The 27,893-nt window shown below is 44.2% G+C and overlaps 1 protein-coding gene across 1 annotated transcript in view; it reads left to right on the forward strand.

Annotated features, from left to right (window-relative positions):
- Window positions 1–27,893, forward strand: part of LOC139386524 (F-actin-uncapping protein LRRC16A-like) — a 202,334-nt gene that overhangs the window by 116,719 nt on the left and 57,722 nt on the right. Inside the window, exons 13-20 of the mRNA XM_071132127.1 lie at window positions 1–11; window positions 1,439–1,516; window positions 3,751–3,827; window positions 13,178–13,282; window positions 15,711–15,780; window positions 18,797–18,878; window positions 20,825–20,924; window positions 22,331–22,385. The exon at window positions 1–11 is cut by the window's left edge and continues 93 nt beyond it. Coding sequence (XP_070988228.1) covers window positions 1–11; window positions 1,439–1,516; window positions 3,751–3,827; window positions 13,178–13,282; window positions 15,711–15,780; window positions 18,797–18,878; window positions 20,825–20,924; window positions 22,331–22,385 — 578 coding nt within the window. The remainder of the gene's footprint in view (window positions 12–1,438; window positions 1,517–3,750; window positions 3,828–13,177; window positions 13,283–15,710; window positions 15,781–18,796; window positions 18,879–20,824; window positions 20,925–22,330; window positions 22,386–27,893) is intronic.

Below are 27,893 nucleotides of genomic sequence, written 5' to 3' on the forward strand. Positions count from 1 at the left end.
ACGACATCCCGGTAGGTGGCGACATGGTCACATCTGTCTTGGTCACTTCCTTAATAACAGAGTCATAATGGGTAGAGTTGAGAGGAGAAAGGGACGTTTTGTTCATTTGCACAGATATTGAAACAAGACTTAACTGAAGACGGGAGAGATCCAGCGGAACCAGGTCGTCTAGTCTTCACACACCGAGTCCTATTGCGGCGTCTCCCCCTCCTCCGAGCCAGGGAGACGCAACCGCTGTCCGAATCACACTGACATCTAGCATCAATCATACCACATCGATTGTGTTCGCTAGTCTCTCTACCCAGCTCAGTGTTGATGCCTGTGTCTCTGTGGCGAGGCTGTACTCAGCTGGGTTTAAATCAGTCATCTGACTCTGTAGGATCACCTTGTAGATCTTGACACACTGTGAGCTACTAGAGACTGATGGGAAGGTTGATGTCAGAGGACAAGTCCTTCTGATTGGCTTAAAGGGTGATGGATTAGAAGCCTTCACTTTCTGAGACCGTCAGGCCTGATGTAGCTTTGTTTAGGGGTTCCCATGGGAACGCATGCCCATACACACACACACACACACACACACATCTGATGACCTCAGTGCTCTCAGTATAGCTGTTGATCACAATCTTGAAGGGTCACCCATGACAACCCCTGACAAGAGATACAATGGCCTTCAGAGAAATCACTATACGTTGGCAGGAAGCATTATTACCTGTTACCTATAGGTCATCATTTATCCAGATAGTATCACCTGTTACCTATAGACAGCATCAGGCCATCATTTATCCAGACAGTATTACCTGTTACCTATAGGCCATCATTTATCCAGACAGTATTACCTGTTACCTATAGACAGCATCAGGCCATCATTTATCCAGACAGTATTACCTGTTACCTATAGGCCATCATTTATCCAGACAGTATTACCTGTTACCTATAGACAGCATCAGGCCATCATTTATCCAGACAGTATTACCTGTTACCTATAGACCATCATTCATCCAGACAGTATCACCTGTTACCTATAGACAGCATCAGACCATCATTCATCCATCCAGACAGTATTACCTGTTACCTATAGACAGCATCAGGCCATCATTTATCCAGACAGTATTACCTGTTACCTATAGGCCATCATTTATCCAGACAGTATTACCTGTTACCTATAGACAGCATCAGGCCATCATTTATCCAGACAGTATTACCTGTTACCTATAGACCATCATTCATCCAGACAGTATCACCTGTTACCTATAGACAGCATCAGGCCATCATTTATCCAGACAGTATCACCTGTTACCTATAGACAGCATTAGACCATCATTCATCCATCCAGACAGTATCACCTGTTACCTATAGACAGCATCAGACCATCATTCATCCATCCATCCAGACTGTCTTGTTGCTAAAACTTGTTTTTTTTCCTCCATTTTTCTACCAGCATTTCTACCATTTCCTGGGCCAACCCAACAGCCTGACGACTCTGGACCTGTCTAACACAGACTGCTCTCTGGACCTGGTGAGTGAGACAATAGTCTTGTGTGTGTGTGTGTGTGTGTGTGTGTGTGTGTGTGTGTGTGTGTGTGTGTATGTGTGTGTCTGTGTGTCTGTGTGTCTGTGTGTGTGTGTGTGTGTGTGCGTGTGTGCGTGTGTGCGTGTGTGCGTGTGTGCGTGTGTGCGTGCGTGCGTGCGTGCGTGTCTCCAGAGAAGGTTTCGTGTCGGCGTTTAAATAGCCGTAGTGTCGCCTACCCTAAAAGACAAAACAAACAGGCCGTAACCAAGGTGTTTCCGAGGAGCGACGTACCAGGATATCTGAATAGACTCATCGATACAGCCTACTGTAGTTTCATATGAGGAGACAAAAACACCACCGCCCACTCAGAGGGAGGGAGGGAGAGGAGGGGCAGGCAGAACAATGTGCATTTATCTGGTAATCTGTGTCTCACTAAGTATGAACTGTGTTGCCCTGCAAAGTCACCTAAAGTAACCCTAAAGTTACCTAAAGTTACCCTAAAGTTACCCTAAAGTAACCCTAAAGTTACCTAAAGTTACCCTAAAGTTACCCTAAAGTTACCTAAAGTTACCCTAAAGTTACCCTAAAGTTTGCCTCTTCCTCTCTGGTTTTATAGCCATATATTCTAATTAGACTATAACATGGAAAATTATGTTTTGAGATAACGGCACTGATTTTAATTATGTGTTGGGGGGGAAGATAAAACATTTGGTTATGGATTTCTCTTAACATTAAGGATCCCAACTTCGTTTAAATGTTTCCCTACGAGAACGTTTGATCAGTGATACATTGTAACCACTCCCATGAACCACCATGTCCCATGGGCCTTACCAGAACGTTTGATCAGTGATACATTGTAACCACTCCCATGAACCACCATGTCCCATGGGCCTTACCAGAACGTTTGATCAGTGATACATTGTAACCACTCCCATGAATCACCATGTCCCATGGGCCTTACCAGAACGTTTGATCAGTGATACATTGTAACCACTCCCATGAACCACCATGTCCCATGGGCCTTACCAGAACGTTTGATCAGTGATACATTGTAACCACTCCCATGAACCACCATGTCAATGGGCCTTACCAGAACGTTTGATCAGTGATACATTGTAACCACTCCCATGAACCACCATGTCCCATGGGCCTTACCAGAACGTTTGATCAGTGATACATTGTAACCACTCCCATGAACCACCATGTCCCATGGGCCTTACCAGAACGTTTGATCAGTGATACATTGTAACCACTCCCATGAATCACCATGTCCCATGGGCCTTACCAGAACGTTTGATCAGTGATACATTGTAACCACTCCCATGAATCACCATGTCCAATGGGCCTTACCAGAACGTTTGATCAGTGATACATTGTAACCACTCCCATGAATCACCATGTCCCATGGTCAGATGGTGTTGCATCAAACAGGATAGACTAACATGCTGACCAAACTGGCCACGTTGCGTGCGTGAGCATTGCAAAATAAATGTACACATACATGTCATTCAGTCATTTCATCCAAGTCCCTCTGTGTGTTAATGGCTAATGGCTAAAGCTGGTATCTGTGCTAATCCACTCTTTATTATAGGTGTGTTAATGCTAATGGCTAAAGCTGGTATCTGTGCTAATCCACTCCTCTGTATTATTGGTGTGTTAATGCTAATGGCTAATGGCTATTGGCTAAAGCTGGTATCTGTGCTCATCCATTCCTCTGTATTATAGGTGTGTTAATGCTAATGGCTAAAGCTGGTATCTGTGCTTATCCACTCCTCTGTATTATAGGTGTGTTAATGCTAATGGCTAATGGCTAAAGCTGGTATCTGTGCTTATCCACTCCTCTGTATTATAGGTGTGTTAATGCTAATGGCTAATGGCTAAAGCTGGTATCTGTGCTAATCCACTCCTCTGTATTATAGGTGTGTTAATGCTAATAGCTAATGGCTAAAGCTGGTATCTGTGCTTATCCACTCCTCTGTATTATAGGTCTGTTAATGCTAATGGCTAAAGCTGGTATCTGTGCTAATCCACTCCTCTGTATTGTAGGTGTGTTAATGCTAATGGCTAATGGCTATTGGCTAAAGCTGGTATCTGTGCTAAACCACTCCTCTGTATTATAGGTGTCTTAATGCTAATGGATAATGCTATTGGCTAAAGCTGGTATCTGTGCTAATCCACTCCTCTGTATTAAAGGTCTGCTAATGCTAATATCTGTTCTAACCAATTCCTCTGTATTCCAGGTGTGTTCTGCTCTCCTGAGGGGCTCCGTCCAGAACCTCTCTGTCCTCAACATGTCCAAGAGTGTATTTGCACATAGGTGAGACCCACGACATCCCATAATATAACAACCAGCAGTAGAGTACCACAGACCCTCTGCCTCAGCCACGGGGTCATCTCATCTTATCATAATACATATCTTTTAGTCCTAGCATTATCTCATGTAGCTCATTCATTTGATCTCCACACATGGCCCAGTTGGTCACAAAGTGTTAGTTCTTGTATGGCTGCCACCAAAGACCCCATGTTGTGGCTTTGCAGCTGTATTCAGATTGTAATGTATTTAAATATGAATATATTAATATTTAGCTAGTCTGTGGGTGGTTGTCATTTATCAATGTGTCCGAACTCAGGAGGATTGATAGCTGTTAATTAGAGAAGCTGTCTGATGAGAACATTTCTCAACCAGCCTACCTGGTTAAATAAAGGTCAAATTTAAAAAAAATGTTTTATATGATTTAATTTTCTGTTTTAATATCAATTCAATTCCCAGAGAGGCAATTACTGTAGAAACAACAACAATAACATGACAGCATACCACAACCATACCACAACCATACCACACCCATACTGCACCCATACCACAACCATACCGCATCCATACCACACCCATACCACAACCATACCGCACCCATACCGCACCCATACCACAACCATACCGCATCCATACCACACCCATACCACACCCATACCACAACCATACCGCACCCATACCACAACCATACCGCATCCATACCACACCCATACCGCAACCATACCACACCCATACCACAACCATACCGCACCCATACCGCACCCATACCACAACCATACCGCACCCATACCGCACCCATACCACAACCATACCACAACCATACCACACCCATACCACAACCATACCGCACCCATACCGCACCCATACCACAACCATACCACAACCATACCGCACCCATACCACAACCATACCACACCCATACCACACCCATACCGCAACCATACCGCACCCATACCACAACCATACCGCATCCATACCACACCCATACCACAACCATACCGCACCCATACCACAACCATACCGCACCCATACCGCACCCATACCACACCCATACCACACCCATACCACAACCATACCGCACCCATACCACAACCATACCGCACCCATACTGCACCTATACCACACCCATACCATAATGAGACACCACACCCAACCATTCACATCATCATCAGATCATCACAGAGCACATGGATAACACTACTGAGAGGTCTATCTAAAGTTCAATCTAGACATACAGTACCAGTCAAACGTTTGGACACACCTACTCATTCAAGGGTTTTTCTTTATTTTTTAAAACTATTCTACATTGTAGAATAATAGTGAAGACTTCAAAACTATGAAATAACACATATGGAATCATGTAGTAACCAAAAAAAGTGTTAAACAAATCAAAATATATTTGAGATTTTAGATTCTTCAAAGTAGCCACCCTTTGCCTTGATGACAGCTTTGCACACTCTTGGTATTTTCTCAACCAGCTTCATGAGGTAGTCACCTGGAATATATTTAAATTGTGCCTTGTTAAAATGTATTTCCTTCTTAATGCGTTTGAGCCAATCAGTTGTGATGTGACAAGGTAGGGATGGTATGCAGAATATAGTATAGACTTATTATTTTACCATATAGGGCTATGGCAAGAACAGCTCAAATAAGCAAAGAGAAACAATAGTCCATTATTATTAGATTAGATTGCAACCCAAATAAATACTTCAGAGTTCAAGTAACAGATGCATCTCAACATCAACTGTTCAGAGGAGACTGCGTGAATCAGGCTTTCATGGTGGAACTGCTGTAAAGAAACCACTACTAAAGGACACCAATAAGAAGAAGAGACTTGCTTGGGTCGAGAAACACGAGCAATAGAGAATAGACCGGTGGAAATCTGTCCTTTGGTATGATTCCAAATTTGAGATTTTTGGTTCCAACCGCCATGTCTTTGTGAGATGCAGAGTAGGTGAACGGATGATCTCCGCATGTGTGGTTCCCACCGTGAAGCATGGAGGAGGTGGTGTGATGGTTTATCACATAAATATACCGTAATTTCACATTTGAAAGTGAATTGCATTAGAAACAAAACTAGCTTTAAATGTTCCCCAATGCAGCACACTCTTGTAAGAATAACAACCACGATTGACCCTGGATAATTAGATTAATATAAACAATTGATTCTTAAAAGTGGTAAAGCAATAGAATGGGAAAAGTTTTACCAGACTAGATACATATCAATCAAACATGTATTTTTTAAATAGACACTTACAAACAAATACAAGAACATGTTTCAGTACAATATAATATGCAAAAAATATATAGATTTATTCAATGTCAATGGCGAAAAGGCTTTCGACCATCTTGAATTGGCTATTTGCTTCAAAACTTTGGAAGCTTTCAACTTTCCAGATGAAATAATGCATTTTTATAAAAATGATGAAATTGCTTTAGAATGGGGCACAAGACAAGGATGTCCTCTCTCCCCCCTCCTGTTTGCACTGGCAATTGAACCGCTTGCAGAAAGAATTAGACAGGACCCAAATGTAGCAGGTATCATCAGTATTGGTAAACAATAGTATAAACTAAACTTATTTGCAGACAATCTCCTGATATACCTGATCAATATTGAAAACTCAATGCCCCCCCTCCCCTGCTAAAAATATTTTCAGAATACTCTAAAATCTTATGATATAAAAGGTACGTGGAAAAAAACTGCAATCTTTTAAGTAGACTACAAAAAATATCAAACACTTAGGATGCTTAATAATTGACAACAAACAACACATTTATAAAGATAACTTTATCCCTTTACTAAACAATATGAAAGCAGACCTAATTAAATGGAACAATATTCCCATAAATCTAACAGGAAGAATAAACCTCTTCAGAATGGCAAAGTTTTTATACTTATTCTGGGTAATGCCAATTAGCCCACCGAAGACATTCTTTTAAAAAGTATACAAATAAAACTCATAGACTTAAAAGGAACATTTTTCATCTTCCTAAATCTGAGGTTTTAACATTCCAGACTTGGAATTGTATCAACTCTCCACCCAGGGCTTTCACTTGGGACAGTTAAATGTATAACAATATAACAAACTGGACATTCCCGTGGGTTCCTTCTGTTTCCAGCATAATTCCAGACAGGCTTTATAAAAGCTGTGGCTACAGGACAGAATGACAGGATCTCTGAAGATGCCACAGCAGACAGGACATGAGAAATCCTCCTCAGGAAGAGAACGTTTGGAGGCCATTTTCTCACACAGTGCCACTCCCTGTTCTGTAACAGCTTCTGAAGAATACGTTCAGTTTCTCTCGACAATTTCCTCTTTTCAAGAGAAAGTAATCCACTGAAATACAGTCCTACGTCCACAATATCCACCCAGCAGTGAAGCTACACACGGAGATGACAGTTCTGATGATGATACGTCCTTCTAATCTCTCTCTCTCTCTTACCATGTAAATTCAAATGTTGTGGATCCAACAGTGCTGAACACCAGAGAGATGAATGTTACAGTACTGAGCTTTACCCTCTGACATGCACTTTACCTTCTGACCTGCACTTTACCCTCTGACCTGCACTTTACCCTCTGACCTGCACTTTACCCTCTGACCTGCACTTTACCCTCATCATGTGAGTCAAAGGCACGGTTTACAGGTAACCAGGAGTGGTTACAACCCTGATCAGCCAATCAGAGGTGTCCCTAACTGTTATCAAGGAACCTTACGTCATCCAATAAGGATTGGTTCAACTTCCTGATTTGTGTAGCAGGAAGAGAACGATCTGAATACAGGCGTTATGGGGTAACAGTTTTTAATGCCTTAGCAAAACAGCTATCCATCCCTCTCCTCCCTCTATCTCATGCCAGCAACATACCACCCTGCATACCACTGCTGGCTTGCTGCTGGCTTGCTTCTGAAGCTAAGCAGGGTTGGTCCTGGTCAGTCCCTGGATGGGAGACCAGATGCTGCTGGAAGTGGTGTTGGAGGGTCAGTAGGAGGCACTCTTTCCTCTGGTCTAAAAAAATAAATATATATCCCATCACCCCAGGGCAGTGATTGGGGACATTGCCCTGTGTAGGGTGCTGTCTTTCGGATGGGATGTTAAACAGGTGTCCTGACTCTCTGTGGTCACTAAAGATCCCATGGCACTTATTGTAAGAGTAGGGGTGTTAACCCCGGTGTCCTGGCTAAATTCCATCATGGACACCTAATAATCCCCAGTTTACAATTGGCTCATTCATCTCCTCTCCTCTGTAACTATTCCCCAGGTTGTTGCTGTAAATGTGTTCTCAGTCAAATTAACTGGTTAAAATAAGAGTTTAAAAATATATAAATAAATTATTCCTCCCTCCATCTCCTTCTCCCTCTTCTGTCACTCACCCAGCCCTAGGGCGTGTACACATAAACAAGACACACCAACAATCTGCCATTCCTGTTTCTCCTTCCCCTACAGTTTTCACCTCTCTCTCTCTCTCTGTCTCACACACACACACACATCAACAATCTGCCAATCCTGTTTCTGCCTCCGCTACAGTTTTCACCTCTCTCTCTCTCTCTGTCTCACACACACACACACATCAACAATCTGCCAATCCTGTTTCTGCCTCCGCTACAGTTTTCACCTCTCTCTCTCTCTCTCTCTCTCTCTCTCAATTCAATTCAATTCAATTCAAGGGCTTTATTGGCATGGGAAACATGTGTTAACATTGCCAAAGCAAGTGAGGTAGACAACATACAAAGTGAAAATATAAAGTGAAAAACAACAAAAATTAAAATTCTCTCTCTGTCTCTCTCTCTCTCTCTGTCTATCTCTCTCTCTGTCTCACACACATCAACAATCTGCCAATCCTGTTTCTGCCTCCGCTGCAGTTTTTACCTCTCTCTGTCTCTCATACATTCACAAGCTGATCCTGGGACAGAGCTCTTTTCACACCCTTGGAACTCAACACTGAGATTTCTATCCACTTCACAGCCCCCTAAACTGAAAGGCCCACCATATATATATATATATATATATATATGGTATATATACTTCCAAAGTTGGTGTCCCTAACTGTTGTCAAGGAACCTTAAGTACTTATATACTTCCAAAGTTAAGGAAACAGTCAACTTTCGTTAGAATAGTCCTGTGAGCAATTTTCAATCTCCAAATTACAGGAGTAGAAGAGTCAATTATTTGGGCTACATGATGATGGCCATCCGTCAGCTGACATTTGACCCCTGATGCATCACTCTTTAGGGGGTCACTGAGGTCAGGCAGCACAGTAAAACTCTGACTCTGCTCTGCTGAATGTAATGTCAGCCTGGACTGCCCTTGTTGATGTTAGTGTATTGATATCAGTGTCAGGTTCAATGGGTAGGAAGGCTTCTCTCTAGATTGGGCGAAATAGAGGCATGGTAACCAGAAAAGGATTACTGTGAAACTACATCCTGTCCTCACTGAACTGAACAGACCATATGATTACTGTGAAACTACATCCTGTCCTCACTGAACTGAACAGACAATATGATTACTGTGAAACTACATCCTGTCCTCACTGAACTGAACAGACCATATGATTACTGTGAAACTACATCCTGTCCTCACTGAACTGAATTGAACAGAACATATCGGACGGACATCACTAATGATGTGCAGTGCATGTTAGAACCATTATTCAGTGTTCTATTCTCAGTGTTCTGTTCTCAGTGTTCTATTCTCAGTGTTCTATTCTCAGTGTTCTGTTCTCAGTGTTCTGTTCTCAGTGTTCTGTTCTCAGTGTTCTGTTCTCAGTGTTCTGTTCTCAGTGTTCTGTTCTCAGTGTTCTATTCTCAATGTTCTATTCTCAGTTATGTTTTCAGTGTTTTATTCTCAGTGTTCTATTCTCAGTGTTCTAACTCTTATTTGTCAAACACCTGGAGATTGATTTGTAGACAGAGTACCCTCTTTGCAGATCAGTCAGATTGACTACAGTAGTAGTGGGTAATGGTTCAAGGATAGAGATGTTTGTTTGTTTAAATCTGTATTACCCATCAGTCTCTCCTCACATCATTACCCCATCACAGCCTCTCACATCATTACCCCACCAGTCTCTCACATCATTACCCCATCACAGTCTCTCACATCATTACCCCATCACAGTGTCTCTCACATCATTATCCCATCACAGCCTCTCACATCATTACCCCATCACAGCCTCTCACATCACAGTCTCTCACATCATTACCCCATCACAGTCTCTCACATCATTACCCCATCACAGTCTCTCACATCATTACCCCATCACAGTCTCTCACATCATTACCCCATCACAGTGTCTCTCACATCATTACCCCATCACAGTCTCTCACATCATTACCCCATCACAGTCTCTCACATCATTACCCCATCAGTGTCTCTCACATCATTATCCCATCACAGTCTCTCCTCACATCATTACCCCATCACAGTGTCTCTCTTCACATCATTACCCCATCACAGTGTCTCTCCTCACATCATTACCCCATCAGTGTCTCTCCTCACATCATTACCCCATCACAGTGTCTCCTCACATCATTATCCTATCACAGTGTCTCTCTTCACATCATTACCCCATCACAGTGTCTCTCTTCACATCATTACCCCATCACAGTGTCTCTCCTCACATCATTACCCCATCACAGTGTCTCTCCTCACATCATTATCCCATCACAGTGTCTCTCTTCACATCATTACCCCATCACAGTGTCTCTCCTCACATCATTACCCCATCACAGTGTCTCTCCTCACATCATTACCCCATTACAGTGTCTCTCCTCACATCATTACCCCATCAGTGTCTCTCACATCATTACCCCATCACAGTGTCTCTCCTCACATCATTACCCCATCACAGTGTCTCCTCACATCATTACCCCATCACAGTCTCTCACATCATTACCCCATCATAGTGTCTCTCTTCACATCATTACCCCATCACAGTGTCTCCTCACATCATTACCCCATCACAGTCTCTCACATCATTACCCCATCACAGTGTCTCTCTTCACATCATTACCCCATCACAGTGTCTCTCTTCACATCATTACCCCATCACAGTGTCTCTCTTCACATCATTACCCCATCACAGTGTCTCTCTTCACATCATTACCCCATCACAGTGTCTCTCCTCACATCATTACCCCATCACAGTGTCTCTCCTCACATCATTACCCCATCACAGTGTCTCTCTTCACATCATTACCCCATCACAGTGTCTCTCCTCACATCATTATCCCATCACAGTGTCTCTCTTCACATCATTACCCCATCACAGTGTCTCTCCTCACATCATTACCCCATCACAGTGTCTCTCTTCACATCATTACCCCATCACAGTGTCTCTCCTCACATCATTACCCCATTACAGTGTCTCTCCTCACATCATTACCCCATCACAGTGTCTCTCTTCACATCATTACCCCATCACAGTGTCTCTCTTCACATCATTACCCCATCACAGTGTCTCTCTTCACATCATTACCCCATCAGTGTCTCTCCTCACATCATTACCCCATCACAGTGTCTCTCTTCACATCATTACCCCATCAGTGTCTCTCTTCACATCATTACCCCATCACAGTGTCTCTCCTCACATCATTACCCCATCAGTGTCTCTCCTCACATCATTACCCCATCACAGTGTCTCTTCACATCATTACCCCATCAGTGTCTCTCCTCACATCATTACCCCATCAGTGTCTCTCCTCACATCATTACCCCATCACAGTGTCTTTCTTCACATCATTACCCCATCAGTGTCTCTCTTCACATCATTACCCCATCACAGTGTCTCTCCTCACATCATTACCCCATCAGTGTCTCTCCTCACATCATTACCCCATCACAGTGTCTCTTCACATCATTACCCCATCACAGTGTCTCTCCTCACATCATTACCCCATCACAGTGTCTCTCCTCACATCATTACCCCATCACAGTGTCTCTCCTCACATCATTACCCCATCACAGTGTCTCTCTTCACATCATTACCCCATCACAGTGTCTCTCCTCACATCATTACCCCATCACAGTGTCTCTCACATCATTACCCCATCACAGTGTCTCTCCTCACATCATTACCCCACCACAGTGTCTCTCCTCACATCATTACCCCATCACAGTGTCTCTCCTCACATCATTACCCCATCACAGTGTCTCTTCACGTCATTACCCCATCACAGTGTCTCTCCTCACATCATTACCCCATCACAGTGTCTTTCCTCACATCATTACCCCATCACAGTGTCTCTCTGGGGACAGAGCTAGCCTATCACAGTCTCTCTGGGGACAGAGCTAGCCTATCACAGTGTCTCTCTGGGGACAGAGATAGCCTATCACAGTCTCTCTGGGGACAGAGCTAGCCTATCACAGTCTCTCTGGGGACAGAGATAGCCTATAAGGGAGGGTGTGGGAGTGGAGGACAAGCTGCTGTGTTTTATAAAAAGGATTCTACTGGGTTTCTATACACCATAATAATGAAGACGGTTTCCATATCAGGGCTACTGGGTTTATATACACCATAATAATGTAGCCATATCAGGGCTACTGGGTTTATATACACCATAATAATGAAGACTGTAGCCATATCAGGGCTACTGGGTTTCTATACACCATAATAATGTAGCCATATCAGGGCTACTGGGTTTATATACACCATAATAATGTAGCCATATCAGGGCTACTGGGTTCATATACACCATAATAATGTAGCCATATCAGGGCTACTGGGTTTATATACACCATAATAATGAAGACTGTAGCCATATCAGGGCTACTGGGTTTCTATACACCATAATAATGAAGACTGTTTCCATATCAGGGCTACTGGGTTTATATACACCATAATAATGTATCCATATCAGGGCTACTGGGTTTATATACACCATAATAATGAAGACTGTTTCCATATCAGGGCTACTGGGTTTATATACACCATAATAATGAAGACTGTTTCCATATCAGGGCTACTGGGTTTATATACACCATAATAATGTAGCCATATCAGGGCTACTGGGTTTATATACACCATAATAATGTAGCCATATCAGGGCTACTGGGTTTATATACACCATAATAATGTAGCCATATCAGGGCTACTGGGTTTCTCGCCTAATATCTCCTAGCTGTGACAGTATTCCCTGTATACTACACTATTAGCCTCGTTCAGCACATCCTGATTTGGCGAGGTCACATCCTGATTTGGCGAGGTCACATCCTGATTTGGCGAGGTCACATTCTGTTTCACTGCAAGTGAAAGGAAACGGGAGAGCAGCGTTCAACTGTGGTTCACAAGGCTACTATACTATGGCCTCTCAGGTATCGTTTCTTGCCTGGGCTTACTATCCTCTCTTCTGTTTGTCTCCAGGAAAGGCAAAGATGTGCCTCCATCCTTCAAGCACTTCTTCAGCAGCGCCGTGGCCCTCAGCTGCATCAACCTTTCAGGAACCAAACTCCCTCCAGAGGCCTTGAAGTGAGCAGACTAACCATGCTCCCTCTGTCTCTGTCTTTCTCTGTCTCTGTCTCTCTCCTCTGTCTCTGTCTGTCTTTGTCTCTGTATTTCTCTCATCTCTCTGTCTTTCTCTCCTCTGTCTCTGTCTCTGTCTCTCTCCTCTCTGTCTCTGTCTCTGACTCTGTCTTTCTCTCCTCTCTCTGTCTTTCTCTCCTCTCTCTGTCTTTCTCTCCTCTCTCTGTCTTTCTCTCCTCTCTGTCTTTCTCTCATCTCTCTGTCTTTCTCTCCTCTGTCTCTGTCTCTGTCTTTCTCTCCTCTCTCTGTCTTTCTCTCCTCTCTCTGTCTTTCTGTCCTCTCTGTCTTTCTCTCATCTCTCTGTCTTTCTCTCCTCTGTCTCTGTCTCTGTCTTTCTCTCCTCTCTCTGTCTTTCTCTCCTCTGTCTCTGTCTTTCTCTCCTCTCGCTGTCTTTCTCTCCTCTCTCTGTCTTTCTCTCCTCTCATCTGTCTCTGTCTTTCTCTCCTCTCTCTCTGTCTTTCTCTACTCTCTCTCTGTCTTTCTCTCCTCTCTCTGTCTTTCTCTCCTCTCTCTGTCTTTCTCTCCTCTGTCTCTGTCTTTCTCTCCTCTCGCTGTCTTTCTCTCCTCTCTCTGTCTTTCTCTCCTCTCCTCTGTCTCTCCTCTCCTCTGTCTCTGTCTTTCTCTCCTCTCTCTCTGTCTTTCTCTCCTCTCTCTCTTTCTCACCTCTGTCTCTGTCTTTCTCTGTCTCCGTCTTTCTCCCCCCCTCTGTCTCTGTCTTTCTCTCCTCTCTCTGTCTTTCTCTCCTCTCCTCTGTCTCTGTCTTTCTCTCATCTCTGTCTTTCTCTCCTCTCTCTGTCTTTCTCTCCTCTGTCTCTGTCTCTGTCTTTCTCTCCTCCATCTGTCTTTCGCTCCTCTCTGTCTTTCTCTCCTCTGTCTCTGTCTTTCGCTCCTCTCTGTCTTTCTCTCCTCTGTCTCTGTCTTTCTCTCCTCTCTCTGTCTTTCTCTCCTCTGTCTCTGTCTTTCTCTCCTCTCTCTGTCTTTCTCTCCTCTGTCTGTCTTTCTCTCCTCTGTCTCTGTCTTTCTCTGTCTCCGTCTTTCTCCCCCCCTCTGTCTCAATCTCTTCTGTCCCTCCTTCTCACTTTCCCTCTCTCTCATCTCCTTCTTTCTCTCTCTCTGTCTCTTCTCTCTCTTACGCTCCCCTCCAATATATATATTTTTCCTAATAGGAAATAGAGCTACAATAGAGAACACCTTCCTAATATTGAGTTGCACCCCCTTTTGCCCTCAGAACAGCCCCAATTCATCAGACATGGACTACAAGGTGTTGAAAGCGTTCCACAGGGATGCTGGCCCATTTTGACTCTAATGCTTCCCACAGTCGTGTCCAGTTGGCTGGATGTCCTTTGGGTGGTGGACCATTCTCGATACACATGGGAAACTGTTGTGCGTGAAAAACCCAGCAGCGTTGCAGTTCTTGACGTGTCTGGCACCTATGACCACTCCCTGTTCAAAGGCACTTTAAGCCTTTGTCCCGCCCATTCACCCTCTGAATACATAAAAAATGTCACCCCCCCCCCCCCCCCCCCCCGGCGCTTGAGGGCGCCTGGCTGCCCTGCATCACGCACTCCTATCATCCATTACGCACACCTGCCTTCCCTCGTCACGCGCATCAGCGATATTGGATTCACCTGGTCTCACTCATCACCTGTTTGTTATATTACCTCCCCTATATTTATCAGTTCCCCAGCTGTGTTCCCCACTTCTGCTTTGATTGTCTTTTGTTTGTGTTTCCTGTTTGCTGACGCTGTTCCTGTTCCTGTTCCTGTCTCGTTCCATGTCCGTTATTTATGAAATGTTTTAGTCCCCCTACCTGCTTCGTCTCTCCAGCGTCATCCCATGTGACAAACAATCCATGTCTCAATTATCTCAACTCTTATAAAACCTTCTCTGACCTGTCTCATCCCCTTCGTTTACTCTGACTGAAGTGGATTTAACAAGTGACTTTCACCTGGATTCACCTGGTCAGTCTATGTCAGGGAAAGAGCAGGTGTTCCTAATGTTTTGTACACTCAGTGTATATTTCACTCTCTCAGCATCCCATAAACTAGACTGGATTCTTCATCCCATAAACTAGACTGGATTCTTCATCCCATAAACTAGACTGGATTCTTCATCCCATAAACTAGACTGGATTCTTCATCCCATAAACTAGACTGGATTCTTCATCCCATAAACTAGACTGGATTCTTCATCCCATACATAAACTAGACTGGATTCTTCATCCCATAAACTAGACTGGATTCTTCATCCCATAAACTAGACTGGATTCTTCATCCTGTAAGATAGTATTCTTCATTGTTAGTCTCTATTATAAACCTAACCAATAGTGAGTCTGCCTGAAATGTATTAAACAATATTGTTGTCTTCCTTGCAGAGCTCTTCTGCTCGGTCTGGCCAGTAACCCCAACATCAAGGAAGTGTCGTTAGACCTCAGCTGCTGTGAGGTAAGAACACAGAGAGGCTACAGGAAGTGTCATTAGACCTCAGCTGCTGTGAGGTAAGAACACAGAGAGGCTACAGGAAGTGTTGTTAGATCTCAGCTGCTGTGAGGTAAGAACACAGAGAGGCTACATGAAGTGTCATTAGACCTCAGCTGCTGTGAGGTAAGAACACAGAGAGGCTACAGGAAGTGTTGTTAGATCTCAGCTGCCGTGAGGTAAGAACACAGAGAGGCTACAGGAAGTGTCGTTAGACCTCAGCTGCCGTGAGGTAAGAACACAGAGAGGCTACAGGAAGTGTTGTTAGACCTCAGCTGCTGTGAGGTAAGAACAGAGAGAGATAATTACCTCCACCTTCCCACAGATCTGTAAAATTACTCTGTTTTGTCAAATAACGAATAAGATTGTTTTTAGGCCCTTTAGCAAGACATGTAAACACAATGTATTTAGCTTTTCAGTTGTGGAAATAGATATGAAAGACAACTTTATTAGTCAGCGTGAGATAACGACAGAGGAAAAGTGTTTTAGTTGTTTTATCAATGACCTCTTCACTATAGTCCTATATGTCAATGACCTCTTCACTATAGTACTATACCCAGCACTATACCCAGTACTATACCCACCTCTTCACTATAGTACTAAATGTCAATGACCTCTTCACTATAGTCCTATATGTCAATGACCTCTTCACTATAGTAGTATACATCAATGACCTCTTCACTATAGTACTATACATCAATGACCCCTTCACTATAGTACTATATGTCAATGACCTCTTCATGTCCTAATATGTAACATTAAAAACATTAGCAGATCTGCTAAAGCAAGAATCCACCTCTTGTTCTGGTCCGGATATGTGGCATTTATCTGATTGTTCTGGTCCAGATATGTGATGTTTAGCTGAATGTTCTGGTCCAGATATGTGATGTTTAGCTGATTGTTCTGGTCCAGATATGTGGCATTTATCTGATTGTTCTGGTCCAGATATGTGATGTTTAGCTGAATGTTCTGGTCCAGATATGTGATGTTTAGCTGATTGTTCTGGTCCAGATATGTGGCATTTAGCTGAATGTTCTGGTCCAGATATGTGATGTTTATCTGAATGTTCTTCGTCAGTTTAAGAATTCTAAAATGTGCACTAGCTTTGGCCTTGATGGTTTTTGGAGTGTACATCCCATAGCTCTGTCTGTTGTTATAGCTTCCTCCTCTCCAAATATACCTGATGAGTCTACTACAACTCTATATAATGGATCACTTGGCGAAGCGAGAGAGAGAGAGGAACAGGAAGGAGATTGAATAGAAATGGCTAATTATGTCACGCACTCACACACACGCATGCACAGAAACACACACACACACACACACTCTCTCGCTCTCTCCCCCATGCCCTAATCTACTAAAGATGTCTTTCCACAGATTCATTGAATACCACTGCAGCAGGAACCACAGTTAGCAAAATAATTTCACATTTTAAACCGCTGCTGAGCTACTAAATTATCTCTTGCCTTTCAGTCTTTGTGGGTGTAATAATGAACCATTGGTTTGAAGCAGTCTCACTGTGTGCTACAGTACTATATGTGTTCTTGACTGATTCCCAAATGGCACCCTATTCCCTATGTAAGTGCACTACTTTTGACCAGAACCCAATAGGTCCTGGTCAAAAGTAGTGCACTACATAGGAAATAGGGTGCCATTTGGGATAAATACTCTTGTCTAATTGTATGTGGATAGCTAGCTACTGGTCCCTGTATATCTCTGATGTGTGTTGTTCTCTCTAATAGCTAGCTACTGGTCCCTGTATATCTCTGATGTGTGTTGTTCCCTCTAATAGCTAGCTACTGGTCCCTGTATATCTCTGATGTGTGTTGTTCCCTCTAATAGCTAGCTACTGGTCCCTGTATATCTCTGATGTGTGTTGTTCTCTCTAATAGCTAGCTACTGGTCCCTGTATATCTCTGATGTGTGTTGTTCTCTCTAATAGCTAGCTACTGGTCCCTGTATATATCTGATGTGTGTTGTTCCCTCTAATAGCTAGCTACTGGTCCCTGTATATCTCTGATGTGTGTTGTTCCCTCTAATAGCTAGCTACTGGTCCCTGTATATCTCTGATGTGTGTTGTTCCCTCTAATAGCTAGCTACTGGTCCCTGTATATATCTGATGTGTGTTGTTCTCTCTAATAGCTAGCTACTGGTCCCTGTATATCTCTGATGTGTTGTTGTTCTCTCTAATAGCTAGCTACTGGTCCCTGTATATCTCTAATGTGTGTTGTTGTTGTTGTTCTCTCTAATAGCTAGCTACTGGTCCCTGTATATCTCTGATGTGTGTTGTTGTTGTTGTTCTCTCTAATAGCTAGCTACTGGTCCCTGTATATCTCTAATGTGTGTTGTTGTTGTTGTTCTCTCTAATAGCTAGCTACTGGTCCCTGTATATCTCTAATGTGTGTTGTTGTTGTTGTTCTCTCTAATAGCTAGCTACTGGTCCCTGTATATCTCTAATGTGTGTTGTTCTCTCCCCCTAATGCTGCTCTAAGCTTGGTCACTGTGTAAGTATTACCCTGACTAAAGACTGATAACGCCTGGCAATAATTCCAGCTAGGGAAGCTGCTGTTCTGTATCTACATCTATTGTTATCCCAGCCCTAGGGACGCTGCTGTTCTCTATCTACATCTATTGTTATCCCAGCCCTAGGGAAGCTACTGTTCTCTATCTACATCTATTGTTATCCCAGCCCTAGGGAAGCTGCTGTTCTCTATCTACATCTATTGTTATCCCAGCCCTAGGGAAGCTGCTGTTCTCTATCTACATCTATTGTTATCCCAGCCCTAGGGACGCTACTGTTCTCTATCTACATCTATTGTTATCCCAGCCCTAGGGAAGCTACTGTTCTCTATCTACATCTGTTGTTATCCCAGCCCTAGGGAAGCTACTGTTCTCTATCTACATCTATTGTTATCCCAGCCCTAGGGACGCTACTGTTCTGTTTCTCTGTTTCTCATATCTCATCTTGTCTCTCTATTGACAGCTCAGGTCTGGGGGGTCACAGATCCTGGAGGGATGCATCGCTGAGCTCCCCAACATCTCCAGTCTGGATATCTCTGACAACGGTAAGACAAGACAAGGGAATGCAGTTTAAAAAGCAGGGATGTATATAGGGTTGTGTGGGTGGCTGGGTATATAGGGTTGTGTGGGTGGCTGGGTATATAGGGTTGTGTGGGTGGCTGGGTATATAGGGTTGTGTGGGTGGCTGGGTATATAGGGATGTGTGGGTGGCTGGGTATATAGGGTTGTGTGGGTGGCTGGGTATATAGGGTTGTGTGGGTATATAGGGTTGTGTGGGTGGCTGGATATATAGGGTTGTGTGGGTGGCTGGGTATATAGGGTTGTGTGGGTGGCTGGGTATATAGGGTTGTGTGGATGGCTGGGTATATAGGGTTGTGTGGGTGGCTGGGTATATAGGGTTGTGTGGGTGGCTGGGTATATAGGGTTGTGTGGGTGGCTGGGTATATAGGGTTGTGTGGGTGGCTGGGTATATAGGGTTGTGTGGTTGGCTGGGTATATAGGGTTGTGTGGGTGTCTGGGTATATAGGGTTGTGTGGGTGGCTGGGTATATAGGGTTGTGTGGGTGGCTGGGTATATAGGGTTGTGTGGGTGTCTGGGTATATAGGGTTGTGTGGGTGGCTGGGTATATAGGGTTGTGTGGGTGGCTGGGTATATAGGGTTGTGTGTGTGGCTGGGTATATAGGGTTGTGTGGTTGGCTGGGTATATAGGGTTGTGTGGGTGGCTGGGTATATAGGGTTGTGTGGGTGGCTGGGTATATAGGGTTGTGTGGGTGGCTGGGTATATAGGGTTGTGTGGTTGGCTGGGTATATAGGGTTGTGTGGGTGGCTGGGTATATAGGGTTGTGTGGGTGGCTGGGTATATAGGGTTGCGTGGGTGGCTGGGTATATAGGGTTGTGGGGGTGTCTGGGTATATAGGGTTGTGTGGGTGGCTGGGTATATAGGGTTATGTGGGTGTCTGGGTATATAGGGTTGTGTGGGTGTCTGGGTATATAGGGGTGTGTGGGTGGCTGGGTATATAGGGTTGTGTGGGTGTCTGGGTATATAGGGTTGTGTGGGTGGCTCGGTATATAGGGTTGTGTGGGTGGCTGGGTATATAGGGTTGTGTGGGTATATAGGGTTGTGTGGGTGGCTGGGTATATAGGGTTGTGTGGGTGTCTGGGTATATAGGGTTGTGTGGTTGGCTGGGTATATAGGGTTGTGTGGGTGGCTGGGTATATAGGGTTGTGTGGGTGGCTGGGTATATAGGGTTGCGTGGGTGGCTGGGTATATAGGGTTGTGTGGTTGTGTGGGTATATAGGGTTGTGTGGGTGTGTGGGTATATAGGGTTGTGTGGGTGTCTGGGTATATAGGGTTGTGTGGGTGTCTGGGTATATAGGGTTGTGTGGGTGTCTGGGTATATAGGGTTGTGTGGGTGGCTGGGTATATAGGGTTGTGTGGGTGGCTGGGTATATAGGGTTGTGTGAGTGGCTGGGTATATAGGGTTGTGTGAGTGGCTGGGTATATAGGGTTGTGTGGGTGGCTGGGTATATAGGGTTGTGTGAGTGGCTGGGTATATAGGGTTGTGTGGGTGGCTGGGTATATAGGGTTGTGTGGGTGTCTGGGTATATAGGGTTGTGTGAGTGGCTGGGTATATAGGGTTGTGTGGGTGGCTGGGTATATAGGGTTGTGTGGGTGGCTGGGTATATAGGGTTGTGTGGGTGTCTGGGTATATAAGGTTGTGTGAGTGGCTGGGTATATAGGGTTGTGTGGGTGGCTGGGTATATAGGGTTGTGTGGGTGGCTGGGTATATAGGGTTGTGTGGGTGGCTGGGTATATAGGGTTGTGTGGGTATAGTATTTTCCTCCAGCCCAACCAACCCAGTAGTGCAGCTGACTCAACTAATATAATGATTTATTTAAAGACTGTGATTAGCTGATTGGTTGAATCGGGTGTGTCAATGCTTTGGCTCCCAGAATGCCTTTTTAGATGATTGGTTTGTGTTTCCTCCAGGTCTGGACTCTGACCTGTCCACTCTGCTGGTGTGGCTGGCCAAGAACCGATCCATCCGACACCTCTCACTGGGGAAGAACTTCAACAACATCAAGTCCAAGTACGATGGGGGAGGGCTGGGCCAGCACTGGGGGAGGGCTGGGCCAGCACTGGGGGAGGGCTGGGTCAGGACTGGGGGAGGGCTTGGTCAGCACTGGGGGAGGGCTTGGTCAGCACTGGGGGAGGGCTGGGCCAGCACTGGGGGAGGGCTGGGTCAGGACCTAATATCCTTACTGTCTGGCTGGAGATAGAAGCATTCACACAACACATCCCTTAACAAACACACAACACATCCCATATACTTAACAAACACACAACACATCCCTTAACAAACACACAACACATCCCTTAACAAACACACAACACATCTCTTAACAAACACACAACACATCCCTTAACAAACACGCAACACATCCCTTAACAAACACACAACACATCCCTTAACAAACACACAACACCTCCCTTAACAAACACACAACACATCCCTTAACAAACACACAACACCTCCCTTATCAAACACACAACACATCTCTTAACAAACACACAACACATCCCATATACTTAACAAACACACAACACATCCCTTAACAAACACACAACACATCTCTTAACAAACACACAACACCTCCCTTAACAAACACACAACACATCCCATATACTTAACAAACACACAACACATCCCATATACTTAACAAACACACAACACATCCCTTAACAAACACACAACACATCCCTTAACAAACACACAACACATCCCTTAACAAACACACAACACCTCCCTTAACAAACACACAACACATCCCTTAACAAACACACAACACATCCCATATACTTAACAAACACACAACACATCCCTTAACAAACACACAACACATCCCTTAACAAACACACAACACATCCCTTAACAAACACACAACACCTCCCTTAACAAACACACAACACCTCCCTTATCAAACACACAACACATCTCTTAACAAACACACAACACATCCCTTAACAAACACACAACACTTCCCTTATCAAACACACAACACATCTCTTAACAAACACACAACACATCTCTTAACAAACACACAACACATCTCTTAACAAACACACAACACCTCCCTTAACAAACACACAACACCTCCCTTAACAAACACACAACACATCCCTTAACAAACACACAACACATCCCTTAACAAACACACAACACCTCCCTTAACAAACACACAACACATCCCTTAACAAACACACAACACATCTCTTAACAAACACACAACACATCCCTTAACAAACACACAACACATCCCTTAACAAACACACAACACATCTCTTAACAAACACACAACACATCCCTTAGCAAACACACAACACATCCCTTAACAAACACACAACACATTCCTTACCAAACACACCATTGTATCTCCATATTGTCATTGTTTTTAGTCTTTATAAACCTCATTACCGGTTCTCTTTGTTTCTCAGAAATCTGGCCCCTGTCCTGGACAATCTGGTTCATATGATTCAGGAAGAGGAATCGGTGAGTTTTCCATCAATATGAGTTGAATGTCTTGATCAGAGAAACCCTGAGTGTCTTTCCTAGTCAACCAAGGTGGTTTCGTAACACTTAATTCAGCTGCCAGGCTACACAGCAGCAAGTATTACTGTCTGAAACGGATGTGTTGCTGCCGCTGTCTTGGTCCAGGTGTCTCTTGAAAAATACGGTTTTATCTCAAGGAGACCCACATGGTTAAAGGTTCAATCAGTCATTTTTATCTAAATTTCAAATCATTTCTGGGTAAAAAATTTTTTACCTTATTGTGATTGTTTTCAATTAAAATGGTCAACAAGAAGCAGAAATAACTTCTTAGCAAAAAGCAATTTCTCAAACAAGAACTGTCTGAGTAAACTGAAATCTAACTGTTATTTTTATCTTTATTTAACCAGGCAAGTCAGTTAAGAACAAATTCTTATTTTCAATGACGGCCTAGGAACAGTGGGTTAACTGCCTGTTCAGGGGCAGAACGACAGATTTGTACCTTGTCAGCTCGGGGATTTGAACTTGCAACCGGTTTTCCGGTTACTAGTCCAACGCTCTAACCACTGCCGCCCCTCCACTCTAACCACTAGGCTACCCTGCCGCCCCTCTCTTATTGGCAGAGAGGTTTGGAACACTCTTTCTCATTGGTCTATTAACGATGTCACCAGGCAGGCCAAAACTCCACCCCACCAAAACAGACTGTCTGTTCAAACAGCTCTTACACTAAACATGGCTTTATCATCATTTTCATAATGTTATTCCAACCTCATAGTGTGGAAATATATATACAAATATATATAAAACACAGGAAAATCACATTTTTGACTGCACTGGTCCTTTAAATAAAGGTTTAATAAATACATTACAGCATGTTTCATCATTCTCTGGATCATTTCTGTACATATTACAGTAAATCCCAGCCTTCCTCTGGTTATTATCCCTGTCAACCCTCCCTCAGCCTGGGCTGCTCTGACTACAGGGGATGGTGTTATTCTGGATCTCTGCTCCGTCACTGTGTCTGGGGTGGAGGGAGAGGGGGGTTGGTAGTGGTGGGGTAGAATCACTGTGTCTGGGGTGGAGGGAGAGGGGGGTTGGTAGTGGTGGGGTAGAATCACTGTGTCTGGGGTGGAGGGAGAGGGGGGTTGGTAGTGGTGGGGTAGAATCACTGTGTCTGGGGTGGAGGGAGAGGGGGGTTGGTAGTGGTGGGGTAGAATCACTGTGTCTGGAGTGGAGGGAGAGGGGGGTTGGTAGTGGTGGGGTAGAATCACTGTGTCTGGAGTGGAGGGAGAGGGGGGTTGGTAGTGGTGGGGTAGAATCACTGTGTCTGGAGTGGAGGGAGAGGGGGGTTGGTAGTGGTGGGGTAGAATCACTGTGTCTGGAGTGGAGGGAGAGGGGGGTTGGTAGTGGTGGAGGGATGTAACCTCTCTGAATGCTGTGGAGGGCAGAGTGAGGGATGTAACCTCTCTGAATGCTGTGGAGTGCAGAGTGAGGGATGTAACCTCTCTGAATGCTGTGGAGGGCAGAGTGAGGGATGTAACCTCTCTGAATGCTGTGGAGGGCAGATAGAGGGATGTAACCTCTGAATGCGGTGGAGGGCAGAGTGATGGATGTAACCTCTCTGAATGCTGTGGAGAGCAGAGTGATGGATGTAACCTCTGAATGCTGTGGAGGGCAGAGTGAGGGATGTAAGCTCTGAATGCTGTGGAGGGCAGAGTGAGGGATGTAACCTCTGAATGCTGTGGAGGGCAGAGTGAGGGATGTAACCTGTCTGAATACTGTGGAGGGCAGAGTGAGGGATGTAACCTCTCTGAATGCTGTAGAGGGCAGAGCGTGGGATGTAACCTCTCTGAATGCTGTGGAGGGCAGAGTGAGGGATGAAACCTCTCTGAATGCTGTGGAGGGCAGAGTGAGGGATGTAACCTCTCTGAATGCTGTGCAGGGCAGAGTGAGGGATGTAACCTCTCTGAATGCTGTGGAGGGCAGATAGAGGGATGTAACCTCTCTGAATGCTGTGGATGACAGAGTGAGGGATGTAACCTCTCTGAATGCTGTGGAGTGCAGAGTGAGGGATGTAACCTCTCTGAATGCTGTGGAGGGAAGAGTGAGGGATGTAACCTCTCTGAATGCTGTGGAGGGCAGATAGAGGGATGTAACCTCTCTGAATGCTGTGGAGGGCAGAGTAAGGGATTAACCTCTCTGGATGCTGTGGGGGGCAGAGTGAGGGATGTAACCTCTCTGAATGCTGTGGAGGGCAGAGTGAGGGATGTAACCTCTCTGAATGCTGTGGAGGGCAGAGTGAGGGATGTAACCTCTCTGAATGTATATTACTGCATGACATGTCAGGGTACAGGTCCACATAGAGACATCTGGCTTGGCTTCTTGGCAGACTGGGCTGAGATGGTTTAGGGTGTGTGATATCTCTCTGATATTATCTCCTCTCTGGCTCCCAGTGCCAGACAGTATGAGGAGGAGAAACAGATCCCAGTGCCAGACAGTATGAGGAGGAGAAACAGATCCCAGTGCCAGACAGATCCCAGTGCCAGACAGTATGAGGAGGAGAAACAGATCCCAGTGCCAGACAGTATGAGGAGGAGAAACAGATCCCAGTGCCAGACAGATCCCAGTGCCAGACAGATCCCAGTGCCAGACAGATCCCAGTGCCAGACAGTACGAGGAGGCGAAACAGAAATAATCAGTATGTCTCCAGTGAGGCGAGAGAAAACAGGAGAGGAAAGACAAACACAGTGATTTCTACCCGTCTTTCTGCGTTCAGCAACAACCGTCTGTACTTCCCCACGGGCCTCGTTCAGACGACTGCACCCAAACACAACACATACAATGACATGTTGGTGGGAGGCGGCTTTGCTTTCTTCTTATAGAGAGGTAGAAATCAACGACTTTCATTTCAATTAATGTTACATAATCGTAGTATTCTGTGTGTCTACACAGATAGAACCATAGAGATAGACAGGAAATGTCCTGTTTTTTTGGTTGCATCCCAAATCCCTGTTCCCTTTATAGTGCACTACTTTTGACCATGGCCCGTACACTCTTGGGGGGAAAAAAGGTGCTATCTAGAACCGAAAAGGGTTCTTCGGCTGTCCCCATAGGACATTATTTTTGGTTCCAGGTAGAACCCTTTTTGGTTCCAGGTAGAACGCTTTCCACAGAGGGGTTCTACATTGCACCCAAAAGAGTTCTACCTGGAACTAAAGGGGTTCTACATGGAACCAGAAATGGTTTTCCTATGGGGACAGCCGAAGAACCCTTTTGGAACCCTTTTTTTCTAAGAGTGTAGGGTGGGAATGTTGCATCCCTAGACCCTACTGAGTGTAGTCTACCTCCTCAGAGTTGTCCCCTTCCAGCCCCAACACGTCTCTGTGTGGGAACACGGGCAGGTCTGCAAGGGGACATCGAAGTGCCCCCTCAATTTGATCCATTTATCAGGGTTCTCACAAGGTGAGTGAGGTGCTTAAAGTACTTGAATTTAGCACTCTGAAATTCAGGTACTGGATTGCCTTGAAAGTCTGATATTTTCTCAAGTTGGTACTTGAAAAGTACTTGAATTAAAATGAGAGGAGAGCAGATAATGATCAAATATGTTTAATGAAAAATATTAGAAAAATGGATTGGTCTTAATTTCCAGGCAGACAACCAATTTGTATTTCCTCATGTGTTTGGTGCTGTGGTTGCCAGGCGAGCTCATTCCACACACACTGCCACTCAGCCAGGGACAGAACTGACTGATTAGGAGCCGCCAAAACATCACATCGATAGCTAAAATGCTGGGCAAATTACAACATTTCTGGGATCTTTTATTTCAGCTCATGAAACATGGGACCAACACTTTACACGTCGAACATTATGTCACATTTCTCTCCAACAACCTCCAGAGTTTTTTGGGGGCCAATCGCCTAATTTATGGGGGGCCCGCGATATTCCGTGCTCCTCGTTCTGGTGACCGTTCTGCCGACCGGCGACACTAAAGCTGCCAGACGGAAGCAAGATGCTTTTCTGTAGCTATTAACGAATAGATTCCCAAATGTCCAATAAAAACACAGTCATTAAGCTGGAATTGTGTAGTAATGTGAATAGGACGTGTGTTCACCAGTAGACATGTCCCAGAACTCTGCTCAACACTACTCATATAACAACTCTGCTCATCACTACTCATATTACAACTCTGCTCATCACTACTCATATTACAACTCTGCTCATCACTACTCATATAACAACTCTGCTCATCACTACTCATATAACAACTCTGCTCATCACTAGTCATATTACAACTCTGCTCATCACTACTCATATAACAACTCTGCTCATCACTACTCATATTACAACTCTGCTCATCACTACTCATATAACAACTCTGCTCATCACTACTCATATTACAACTCTGCTCATCACTACTCATATAACAACTCTGCTCATCACTACTCATATAACAACTCTGCTCATCACTACTCATATTACAACTCTGCTCATCACTACTCATATAACAACTCTGCTCATCACTACTCATATAACAACTCTGCTCATCACTACTCATATTACAACTCTGCTCATCACTACTCATATAACAACTCTGCTCATCACTACTCATATTACAACTCTGCTCATCACTACTCATATTACAACTCTGCTCATCACTACTCATATAACAACTCTGCTCATCACTACTCATATAACAACTCTGCTCATCACTAGTCATATTACAACTCTGCTCATCACTACTCATATAACAACTCTGCTCATCACTACTCATATTACAACTCTGCTCATCACTACTCATATAACAACTCTGCTCATCACTACTCATATTACAACTCTGCTCATCACTACTCATATAACAACTCTGCTCATCACTACTCATATAACAACTCTGCTCATCACTACTCATATTACAACTCTGCTCATCACTACTCATATAACAACTCTGCTCATCACTACTCATATAACAACTCTGCTCATCACTACTCATATAACAACTCTGCTCATCACTACTCATATTACAACTCTGCTCATCACTACTCATATAACAACTCTGCTCATCACTACTCATATAACAACTCTGCTCATCACTACTCATATAACAACTCTGCTCATCACTACTCATATTACAACTCTGCTCATCACTACTCATATTACAACTCTGCTCATCACTACTCATATTTCAACTCTGCTCATCACTACTGAAATTACAACTCTGCTCATCACTACTCATATAACAACTCTGCTCATCACTACTCATATAACAACTCTGCTCATCACTACTCATATTACAACTCTGCTCATCACTACTCATATTACAACTCTGCTCATCACTACTCATATTACAACTCTGCTCATCACTACTCATATTACAACTCTGCTCATCACTACTCATATTACAACTCTGCTCATCACTACTCATATTTCAACTCTGCTCATCACTACTGAAATTACAACTCTGCTCATCACTACTCATATTACAACTCTGCTCATCACTACTCATATAACAACTCT

This window comes from Oncorhynchus clarkii, chromosome 3, assembly GCF_045791955.1.
Source record: "Oncorhynchus clarkii lewisi isolate Uvic-CL-2024 chromosome 3, UVic_Ocla_1.0, whole genome shotgun sequence".
In the NCBI taxonomy this organism is placed as follows: Eukaryota; Metazoa; Chordata; class Actinopteri; order Salmoniformes; family Salmonidae; genus Oncorhynchus; species Oncorhynchus clarkii.